This window comes from Sminthopsis crassicaudata, chromosome 2, assembly GCF_048593235.1.
Source record: "Sminthopsis crassicaudata isolate SCR6 chromosome 2, ASM4859323v1, whole genome shotgun sequence".
Classification (NCBI taxonomy): Eukaryota; Metazoa; Chordata; class Mammalia; order Dasyuromorphia; family Dasyuridae; genus Sminthopsis; species Sminthopsis crassicaudata.
The window spans coordinates 364618960-364630951 of NC_133618.1; the positions used below are offsets into that span (position 1 = coordinate 364618960).

General features: G+C 40.0%; 1 protein-coding gene across 6 annotated transcripts in view; it reads left to right on the plus strand.

Moving 5' to 3' along the window:
- Window positions 1-11992, plus strand: part of AHNAK2 (AHNAK nucleoprotein 2) — a 118042-nt gene that overhangs the window by 88329 nt on the left and 17721 nt on the right. For all 6 annotated transcript variants that reach the window (XM_074291023.1, XM_074291028.1, XM_074291027.1 and 3 more), the window contains exons 6-7: window positions 1987-2171; window positions 7419-11631. In XM_074291023.1, coding sequence (XP_074147124.1) covers window positions 1987-2171; window positions 7419-11631 — 4398 coding nt within the window. The remainder of the gene's footprint in view (window positions 1-1986; window positions 2172-7418; window positions 11632-11992) is intronic.

The following is an 11992-nucleotide window of genomic DNA, read 5'->3' on the forward strand; positions in this document are numbered from 1 at the left end:
ACACTTTTTCTAGGAACCTATTTTTCTCATGTAGATTCCCTACAAAAGCCAGCCTTGGGTCTTAAAACCTGAACTCATTCTAGAGCCTTTGGTAGGAGGAGAGTGGTCTTGGGTTTTTCAAAGGAATACAGATTTGTTGAGTTGACTGCAGGGCTTCCTCTCATTATTTCCTCATATTTTTCTGATCTCTGAATTCCAACCTTAAATTTGAGTTCCATGACGACCTCTGAACCTGCTTTGTCTTTCTGGGCTCAAGGATCTGCCTCTTCCCCATTCTCTGGTCAACTTGGCTCTTGCGCCTTACCATTGCCACTATAACTAGATGCCCTGACCTGGCATCTGTTGTTCTATTCCCTTATCATACGTTGCCAGACAAAACTTTTCATTTTATTGGTTTTTCACACAGGGGAAAACAATAGACTGATTGAGAAATAATACACGAGAAGAGGAAAATGTATATAAAAGAAAGCTACCTGGCCCTAGCCAGACTGGATGGTATTTATTACTTTCTAAGTTATTCTATGAAACTAAAAGTCTCCAGGCCTAGATCAGCCAATCATTACCCTTCCTAATCATGGAATGAATATGTGAATTTTCATGCCCATGATCAGAATGACATCTTTCTTGAAAGACCAGTTTAATAATAGTCTAGCATTTATTTACCCACACACTTGGAATTGAGCTCATTGGTTCATTCTGCAATTCCAAGCAGCCTTTCAACCAATTGGGAAGCTTTCTAATGGCATGTAAGTTTGGAGATATTCTACTCATATTACTACATGATCATTCAGCAAATTATATGTCTCCATTTCCTCTGCCTACAAGGGCAGGGTGTTAAAAAACATTCCCCCCCATCTAAAATATAAACTATAGCACACACACACACACACACACACACACACACACACACACACACACACACAAAATCCTGGATCATAGCCAGAAGCAATGTGAGGTAGCAGAAAGTCTCTGACTGTCCTAATTTGAAATTTGGAGAGATCAGAGTTTGGATTCCAGTTCTGACTGTTGATAGCTGTTTGTCACTTCAATCCCCTGAGAACTGTTTTCCTCATTTGTAAAATGAAGATAATAATTCTTATATTCCATATATCTCAGGGGAATGGAGAGGAAAGTCTTGGGGGCTAAATTTGGACTTAGAGAACCTGGATTCAATCCTAGTTCTGTCACTTAATTTTTTTTTTTTTTCTTCTGAGGCTGGGGTTAAGTGACTTGCCCAGGGTCACACAGCTAGGAAGTATTAAGTGCCTGAGACCAGATTTGAACTCGGGTCCTCCTGAATTCAAGGCTGGTGCTCTGTCCACTGCACCACCAGGATGCCCCTCTGCCATTTAATTTCCAAGTGTTCTCAGTCAAATCACTTACTTTCTATTTCATCTTCTAGAAGATGGAATTGGCACTAGATAATATCTAAAGTCCATTCTAGCTACAATAGTTTGGTTCCATTAAGTGCTTTGTAAACATTAAAGGATTGTAGACGTGAAACTACCATTATTTGTATCATGGTACATTAGAAAGAACCTTGAACTCAGAGTCCTTGGACTTGGATTCAAATGGTGGCTCTGCCACTTAGAACTTGTGTGATCTCGGACAAATCACTTACCTTCTCTGTGCCTCAGTTTTCTAATATGTAATATAAAGGAATTGGACTACAGGAATTCTCCAAGTTCCTTTCCAGTTTAAAATCTCTGATCCTATGAGTTGGCAGGTCTAAAGATACTTGCCTCTTGTGAGGAGGGGACAGGAATCTTACCTCAAGTATCAAATGAGATAATATTTGTCAAGTGCTTGGTACACGGTGGTGTTTAATAAATGCATGTTTTCTTACCCCATTCTTCTCAGAATTTTGACTTCTTCCTCTATAAAAGGGAGATAATTTGTGATACATCTGCACTCTTCCCAACCTTAGGAAGAAACTGAGCAGGAAGTTGAAGTCTTAGTGTTACAATGCCATTTCTTTTTCTGCAGGTGACCAGCTGCTGAGTGCAACCATCTATTTTGACAATATTAAATATGAAGATGCTCTCAAGATCCTACAGTATTCTGAACCATATAAGGTGCAGTTCAATCTCAAAAGAAAACTAGCATCAAAAGACGATACAGAAAAAGTTCATCGTCCAGCCACAAGTGACATTAGAGAAACAGACCAACAGGTAAAATCTCATATGCTTCTCCCACTGTGGCACTAGATGTGCTGCTTTACTCAAAAGATATCTGATATGGGCAGCATTGGAGTGGAAGATGGTAGAGAAGAGACCCTTGGAGGCTCCCAATGACTCACACAGCTATAACTAGCAATTTTTGTGTCTAAGGCAAGCAGTTGGTCCTAATATCCTTAAAAGTGAGGGTAGATGAGATTAAGGGCTACTAAGTGGTGCAGTGGATGGAACACTGAGTTTGGAATCAGGAAAATTTATATTTATGAATTCAAATCCAGTCTTAGTTACCTACTAGCTGTGTGACTCTAGACAAGTTACATAACCCTGTTTGCCTCAATTCTTCATCTGTAAAATGAGCTGGAGAAGGAAATGGGAAACCACTTCAGTATCTTTGCCAAAAAACACACAAATGGAATTACAGGGAGTTGAACACAACTAAAGTAACAATAGATGATTTGGTTTCTGGGCATGGTTGGAATACTGTGAGGCTGTTACTATGGAATCAGCCATCTAAGGAGTAGAAAGGCAGGAGTAGAGGGAAGCAGACAAGCCAGGGAAAAGCTCAGATCTGAAGAGAAGAAGAGAGAGGGAGAGAGGAAGAAAGAGAAAGACAGAGAGAGACACAGATGAGAGGATGAGAATGGAAGGGCTCACAACATCTGTCAACTTCCTAGTTAAACTATTTATTCTTATTATATCCTATTATCTGCAATCTAGGCTCATGTATTTTGCCCTTCTGTAGCACTGCAGGAACTATCACAATCTCTTAAATTTCATCATCCTGGGTCAAAGGCTCAGTCATCCTGCCCTAATTGTGGCTCAAATTGATTTTTGCCTGAGCAAACCAGGGCAGAAAGAATTAGCTTAATTATTCAGTTCAATTCAGCAAGAACTTACTGAGGATCTTTGACCTTACTTCAGAACTGTGTCCTACCCCTGAACATCTTTAATTTCCTTCTTTCATTGGTTGAATTAGATCTGACATGACTGCCAGAGAACTGTTCACTTCCAAACTGAGTGTATGAAATCTATCCCATAGCAATAAAGAGCTATACATGTTCAGTTTCATCTTCTTTGTGGGAAGATTTTGGGACTCTCCTCTTTCTGGATTTCTCAGCACTTGTCCAAATCCCAGCCATAACAAAGTATGTATGGGGGCCACTCAAGAGACATCAGTTTGAGACTGGGCCTGCATTTACTAACTGAATAGATTCCAACAAATAATTTCTCCTAAATTTTCCTTGAACAAGGAGATGGGGAGGATGGACTAAAGGACAACAGAGGCCCTTTCCTGCTTTAAAACTATGATCTTATGATCTACAAACTTCCCTTAGTTCTAAAGTCTTCAGTGTTGTGAGGTCATAGAGCCCTGTTTTCCTCCTCTGTGAAGGGATGGGGATGGGGATTTCACTGTTGCTAGAAACTCCTAGATCATAAAATTCTATCTGCCAATGAGAGTCAGTACCTTCTCTGAGATTTAGAGTCTTAGAGAGCTTCTTAGGCACTGAGAATTAATAATAATAATAATAGTTAACATTTATATAGTGCCCACTATGTACCAGGCACTGTATTTTACAATTATAATATCATTTAATCCTCATAACAACACTGGGAAGTAGAAGTTATTATGATCTTCATTTCACAAATGAGGAAACCAAGGTAAGTTGAAGTTTAGTGGTTTGTTGCAGACTACACAGCTAGTCTGAAATCAAATTTGAACTTAGGGGTTCTTGACTTTGGGTCCAGTACTCTCTCCACTGTGAATCCAGCTACTTATTGAGCCAACTGATCTCTCCTCTATCCACTAATGGATTCAGATCCTAATTTGGAATACATATTATGTAACTATGTAAATCACTTAATGTCTCAGTTTTCTAGGCAATTCCAAGGTTAAGGTGCTTAGACCTATGAAATCATAGGTCCAAGTTGTATTCCTATCCTCCTTCTGGGGATTGGATAGGCTGGCATTTGTTCTTACCTCTTGGAATAACAGACCTTCAAACTGAGCTGACATTGGGAGAATATGTAGCCAAGTGTCCTCATTTTATAGAGAGGGGCCATGATACCCAAAAATGTTAAGTGTCCCAAGTCCTGTACGTAATAAATAGCAAAATCAACATTTGAACTCATTCCTTCTGATTCCAAACCTAGCACTCTTTCCACTACTTGACAGGACCATGGAAGAGTGAGGTGGGGAAGAGGAAGTACTCAGTAAAACTTATTGGGTTCCATTCCTCCTTCCTTCTTGTTAGGAGCTCACAGTTTGAGAGTGGGGATAACACTTATATACCAGGGAAATTAGCCATATGAAACTTCAGTAATGGTTGGACTCTTCAGTAGTTCACTAGTTTGGACAAGTGCTGAGGTGTTCAGAAAGAGGGGGAAAATTCCAAAATCTTGGAGAAGATGAAATTGAACATGTATTTTCCTATATCAAATTGCTACTGCCTCAGGGAGGTAGAAGTGAGAGGAGGGAGAGAATTTGGAATACAAAAATTTTTTAGAAAAATGTTCATGTTAAACTATATCAGATTGCTTGCTGAATTAGGAATAGGGGAGGTGGAGGAAGGAGAAAAAATTGAAACTTATAACCTTACAAAATTGAATGTTGAAAACTATCTTTGTGTGCAGTTGGAGAAATAAAATGAGGGAAAAAAATGAATGTTAAGGGTAATATATAGAGCAGTCAGAAAAGGACCTGAGTTCAAATCCAGCCTCAGCCACTTACTACCTGTGTGATCCTAGGCAAGTCAATTAACCCCAATTGCTTCAGAAAAAAAAAATCATTTAAATACAAATTATTATTGTTGTTAGAATAATATTAAAATAAAACTATTATTAAAAAATAAAATAAAAAGATCAAAGCCTATTTCAGCCTGAAAAATAGACTTCTCATATCCCTGGTACTAGAGCAGCTGGAATGCAAACTGGCCCTTCTGATTTGACATTAGAAGGAATCAAAAGATCACTAGCTGTGAACTGAGAGAATCTGGTTTCAGATCCTGATTATCCTGATTCTGTTACTTATTAGCTGCGTGACCTTGGCCAAGATCCTTTTGACCTCTGTGCTTTAGTCTCCTGCTCAGTAATTTAAGGGTCTAATTAAATAACCTTCTAGTATTAAATCCCATTACAGTCTCAGAATCAGAAGGAACCTTAGAGCAGCCTCTAATCCAACCAATAGATGAAAAGTATACCAAAATCTGAATAAGATAGGTTTGATTTCTAGTTCATTTCCTTTATCACTTTGGTCAAGCCACTTAATTTTTCTAACTCAGTTTCCCCAAATCACAAATTTGAAGATCAGAAGGGATCTTTGCATCTAACTAATTCAAACTATACATAAAAGAAACCCTAACTATAATGTATTTGACAAATGATCATTGAGACTTTACGTGAAAGGAGAGTCCATTCTCCTCTATATGATGACAAGTTGGACCAGATGATTTCAAATGTCTCTTTTAAAATCATATCTTATGATCCTAAGTCATTTAACCTCTTTGAGCCTCATAAAGTTTTCTCATAAAATGGAGGTGTTGGTTTTAACATTCACCTTTGCAAAACCTTGTATTCCAAATTTTTCTCCTTTTCTCCCCCTCTTCCCTAGACACCAAGCAATCCAATAAAGGTTAAACACATACAGCTCTTCTAAACATATTTATATATTCATCATGTCATGCAAAAAAATCAGATCAAAAGGGAAAAAAATCACAAGAAACAAAAAAACAATAACAACAGCAAAAACATAAAAATACTATGCTTTGATTAACATACAATCTCCACAGTTCCTCTAGATATGGATAGCTCTATCACAAGTCAAATAGTTGATTTTTTAAAAAAGATAAACATATAAGTTTATTTGCCTTTTGACTTGCTGATGTAGTCACTTAATGTCCAGACCTTCTTCAGCTTTTTCCACTTGTGACACTGTTTCAGAAACATAATAAGTTTAAAATCAAACATTTACTGATAATAAAACACAGTTGCATGATCCTCACATTCAGTTACAAAACCCCATATGAGTTGCAATCCACCATTTAAGAAGCTGAAGGTTAGACAATACTTGATACAATAATATCTGTCACAATGGGTAGTCATTAAAGACTTCAGCATCATAATAGTATGTCAGTGAAGTCTCATTTTGCAAGAGACTAATCTTACCATCTTCATGATCCCTGTAGTACTTCAAAAAGCAAACTTATCTTTCTTTTGCTCAGGCTACAGGGAGTGATGGAAAATTTATTTTTTCCCTTCTTGGCACCATTTTGAATCTTCAGCACAAGAGAAAGGGAGAATTCCTTCTTAATGTTATAATCAGACAAAATTATTCATCTTCCTGTTGCTTGCCTGCAAAAATAATTCTCTGTTGATCAGGAGTAATACCTCCCTTATCTTGTATCTTACTTTGACATTTTCAATGCTTTCAGAAGATCCAACCTCAAGGGTGATGTTTGTCTCCATCCAGATCACCATGAAAATCTGCAATGTCACTGAGTCTACCTACAGAGAGGAAATAGAAGTAATGGTTGGATTTAGTGGGTGGGATGCAGGTGTAAGCTTTACCTTGAAGTTCAAAGTATGCATACATTCTACTTAGTAAACTTAAGGGCATGATATATAATATTATTATTATGTTATATATGATGTTATTATGTATTATACATGTACTATGTAATATTAGGATTTATTTGTGTATATATTATATACATATATATGATATATATTATGTTTTTTATGTAATATATAATGTTATTAGGATTTGTTTATGTAGAATATGTTACACACATATATGATGTTATTATATATTACATATAATATGTAACATATAATGTTGTTAGGATTTGTTTATATATGACATACATGGCATATGATATATATTATTATAATGTTATATATTTTTATATATGTATTATTACATTATATATTACATATATATTATTAAAATGTATTGGAGTCAGAAGAAGCTTTAGAGATCATCTAGCATGATTTCTTCATTTTTCAGAAGCCCAAAGAACTAATGGTGCCACAGGTATTAAACAGCTGAGACAAAATTGAAACCTAGAATTTTTTATTCTAAATCTTGATCTCCTATGACATACCATTCTTACTATGACATGCCATGATGGGCCTTGTCATGGAGATGGAATATACTCTACATCATCTTAGCTTTAGAATATTAGATAAGAGATTCAATCAGGAAATGAAGGTGATAAGCTAACAGGACGATGTTTTCTCATTCAGGGAGAAGATCTGACAGATGGAACAATGGAGACTATGGAAAAGATGCTTGAAGAGGAAGAAGACAAAGAAAAGTTAATAGTCAAATCAAGGACAGGGAGGAGCCAGCGGCCAAAGAAAGAGAGATTGTCATGGCCCAAATTCCAGGCAAAGAAAACCAAGAAGGTTGTGAGCCATCGTCGGTCACACAGCACGTCTGATGCTTGTGAGGGCAGAGCACCTGACCTTTCCCCAACAAGCACAGATACTGAATTACATTTCCCCAAAGAGGAGACACATCTGAGAGAGAAGAAAGGCAGTGAGAGGAAGAGGAAATTCCTGAATATTGGATTTAGGATGCACCGGAAGCTCGAAATAGATGACAAGACATCAAAGTCAGGCATAACAGCAGCAGAAGCAAGAGCTAGAACAGCAAAAGATGGTGAAAGGATTTCCTTGGATCTACAAAAACCAGAAATGGAATTGGGCAGGCTGGAATCTCAGAGCGCAACCATAATCCCAGAGCACTTGGAAAATGAAGAAAATAGATTAAAGCTACAGCTCCAAGGTGATCCTGGAACAAAGAAACAGGAACAACTGACATCAGAAGCTAAATCTATGAGTGGGGCTGTGATGGGGATCCCATCTTCTGTTTCTGGAACACTCTCTGGGTCTCATGTGTCAGTAAGAGGCAGAAGGAAAAAATCAGATGATGTGACAGACACAGTTAGTGGAAGTAAACATGGGTTACAGGCTGGAAAAGAAACAAGAGAAAGATTAGATGATACTTCTTTTGGTGTTCGAGGGCTAGAAATTGGAATTGCCAAGTTAACACTTCAGGAATCACAGGAAGACTTGGACAAAGGCTATGAAACACCAGAGATTAGAGTGAAAATACCAACTTTACAAACACCCAAGTTTGGATTTTCCAAAGGAAAAGTGTCTGAGGCTAAACTAAATGTCACTGAGCATGAAAGGGAACAATCTCTGGGGAAGGTTACAGTGAATTGGGGGGAGATGCTTATGGAACATATACCTGAAAGAAATGTTTCCCCTCCAGATGTGACTGGAGCAGTTGAAAAGATTTCTGTAGACACTTCCAGCTTAGATCACACCGCCCCTAACATATCTGAGAAAGGTGCAGTGATATCAGATTGGAAGGCCCAGACATCAAGCAAGAAAATTACCCAAATGCCCATAGCAGATATTAGCAGCCCCAAGGCAGATATTGCTATTTCTAGTGCAGATGTGTCCCAGCCCAAGGTTGAAACCCAGGATCCAGAAATAGGAAAAGATGGATTGAAAATGGAGGGAGAAATCAAAATGGGGGACAAGGACATTGAGGGGAAAGACAGCAAGTTCAAAATGCCCAAATTTAAGATGCCATCATTTGGATGGTCTCCAAGCAAAGAAAAAAAAGGATCAGGAGAGGTGCCTCTACCAAAAGAAGAGGTAGACATCTCAAAGGATTCACTAAAGAGAGATGACAAAGGTGGAGACCAGAGTGTATCAGTCATATCTGCAGAAATCCCTAGTAGGGATATGGATCTGAGTATGAAATCACAAAAGGGAGAAGCCACTGTAAAAGATCATAAAGACAAGGAAGAAATGAGATTCAAAGAATCCAAAGATCTGATGGAAAATATCCAAATACCACAAACATCTAAGACAGACATCGAAGAAACAAAAGTAGATATCATCATACCCAGGGTAGATGTGTCTCTGCCCAAGGTCAAACTAAATAAGGAAAATGTTGGAGCAGAAGTAGAAAGAGCGAATGTTAAAGGAGATGTAAGACTGAAAGAAAAGGAAATTGATCACAAAGAAAGTAAGTTTAGAATTCCAAAATTCTCCATGCCAGGTTTTAGCTGGGGAGGTGGTAAGGAAATTGGATCATCAGTGGATATAGAAACCAACATTAAAGAGCCCAAGACTATCCCATCACATAGTACGGACAAAGAACCTGGTCTAGCCTCAAAAGACAAAAAAATTCCAAGTTTTGATGTAAATGTGCAGATTGCTGCAGGTCAGAAAGTCAAGACAGAGTCAAAAACAGGAAAGATACCAAGTATAAAGATCCTCAAAAAAGCAGATAGTGAAGAAAAGATACAAAGAGACATAGGAGTAAAAAAGCAAGATATAGAAAATATAGACAGAAACCTGAAAGGAAAAATTGAGGGCACTGCAGAAATCTTTCAGAAAGAAAAGACAACAATAAAAGGTATAGAAAAGGAAATTCAGATACCAGAGTTAGAAGTGGAAATTGAAGAAACGAAAGAAAAAACTGAAAGAGAGGCTATAAAAGAACACATGACAAAATATAGTATAAAAACAGCCAAAGGAAACATTAAAGGACCAAAAGTAAACATAAAAATGCCTGATATAGATGTAACCATACCAAAAGCAAAAGATTATGACATAACCACTGAAGTCCAGGTTGAAAGAGTCAAGGTGGAAGACGACAACAAAGTGGGAGACAAGGAGATGGACGGGAAGGACAGCAAATTCAGGATGCCCAAATTTAAAATGCCGTCCTTTGGAGGAGGCAAAGAAGGAGCAGCATCAGTAGACGTGTCCTTGCCACAGGCAGAGGTAGATGTGACATTCCCTTCTATCCAGGTCGGTGACCTAATTGTGGAGGGGTCTTCAGTAGACATGGAAGTCAAAGAACTAGATATTGAGACCAAATTGCCAGAGGGAGAAGTCCAGCTTGGGGAGCTAAAAGGGAAGAGAGGGGATATAAGTCTCAAAGGTCACTTGCCGAAAGTCCACATGCCCACCATGAAAATGCCCCAATTACCTAAAGCGGATAGCAAGGGCCCCAAAGTGGACATCACCATGCCCAGTCTGGACGTGTCCCTGACCAAGGGCAAAGGCGATATTAAGAGCCCGGAAGTCGAGGTTGAAGGAGACATCAAAGTGGGAGACAAGGAGGTGGAGGCCAAGGACAGCAAGTTCAAAATGCCCAAATTTAAGATGCCATCTTTTGGAGTGTCTGGTTCAGGCAAAGAAGCCTCAGGGGACCTGTCCCTGCCAAAGGCAGAGATGGATGTGACTCTTCCTTCTGTCCAGGCCGGTGACCTGAGTGTGGAGATGCCCTCAGTTGATGTGGATGTCAAAAGCCTAGACATTGAAACAGATTTGCCAGAGGCAGAAGTCCAGCTTGGTGACCTGAAGGGCAAGAGTGATGGTACCAGTCTCAAGGGTCACTTGTCCAAGGTCCACATGCCCACCATGAAAATGCCCCAAATGCCCAAAGCAGACATCAAGGGCCCAAAAGTGGATGTCACCATGCCCAGTCTGGACGTGTCCCTGACCAAGGGCAAAGGCGATATTAAGAGCCCGGAAGTCGAGGTTGAAGGAGACATCAAATTAGGAGACAAGGAGGTGGAGGCCAAGGACAGCAAGTTCAAAATGCCCAAATTTAAGATGCCGTCCTTTGGAGTGTCTGGTTCAGGCAAAGAAGGCTCAGGGGACCTGTCCCTGCCAAAGGCAGAGGTGGATGTGACTTTTCCTTCTGTCCAGGCCGGTGACCTGAGTGTGGAGTTGCCCTCAGTTGATGTGGATGTCAAAAGTCGAGACATTGATACAAAGTTGCCAGAGGGAGAAATCCAGCTTGGTGACCTGAAGAGCAAGAGTGGAGGTATCAGTTTCAAAGGTCACTTGCCCAAAGTCCACATGCCCACCATGACAATGCCCCAAATGCCCAAAGCAGACATCAAGGGCCCCAAAGTGGACATCACCATGCCCAGTCTGGATGTATCCCTGCCCAAGGGCAAAGATGATATTAAGAGCCCGGAAGTCGAGATTGAAGGAGATATCAAAGTGGGAGACAAGGAGGTGGAGGCGAAGGACAGCAAGTTCAAAATGCCCAAATTTAAGATGCCGTCCTTTGGAGTGTCTGCTCCAGGCAAAGAAGGGGCAGCCTCAGTGGACGTGTCCCTGCCAAGCACAGAGGTCGATGTGGCTCTCCCTTCTGCTGAGGTGGATGTCAAGGCCAGTGACCTGAGTGTGGACATGCCCTCAGTTGATGTGGATGTCAAAGGCATAGATATTGATACAAAGTTGCCAGAGGCAGAAGTCCAGCTTGGTGACCTGAAGCAAAAGAGTGGGGGTATCACTTTAAAAGGTCACCTGCCCAGCATAAAAATGCCCCAAATGCCCAAAGCAGACATCAAGGGCCCCAAAGTGGATGTCACCATGCCCAGTCTGGACGTGTCCCTGACCAAGGGCAAGGGTGATATTAAGAGCCCGGAAGTCGGGGTTGAAGGAGACATCAAACTGGGAGAAAAGGATGTGGAGGCCAAGGACAGCAAGTTCAAAATGCCCAAATTTAAGATGCCATCTTTTGGAGTGTCTGGTTCAGGCAAAGAAGCCTCAGGGGACCTGTCCCTGCCAAAGACAGAGGTGGATGTGACTCTTCCTTCTGTCCAGGTTGGTGACGTGAGTGTGCAGATGCCCTCAGTGGATGTGGATGTCAAAGGCATAGAAATTGATACCAAGTTGCCAGAGGGAGTAGTCCAGCTTGGTGACCTGAAGGGCAAGGGTGATGGTACCAGTCTCAAAGGTCATTTGCCCAAAGTCCACATGCCCACCAT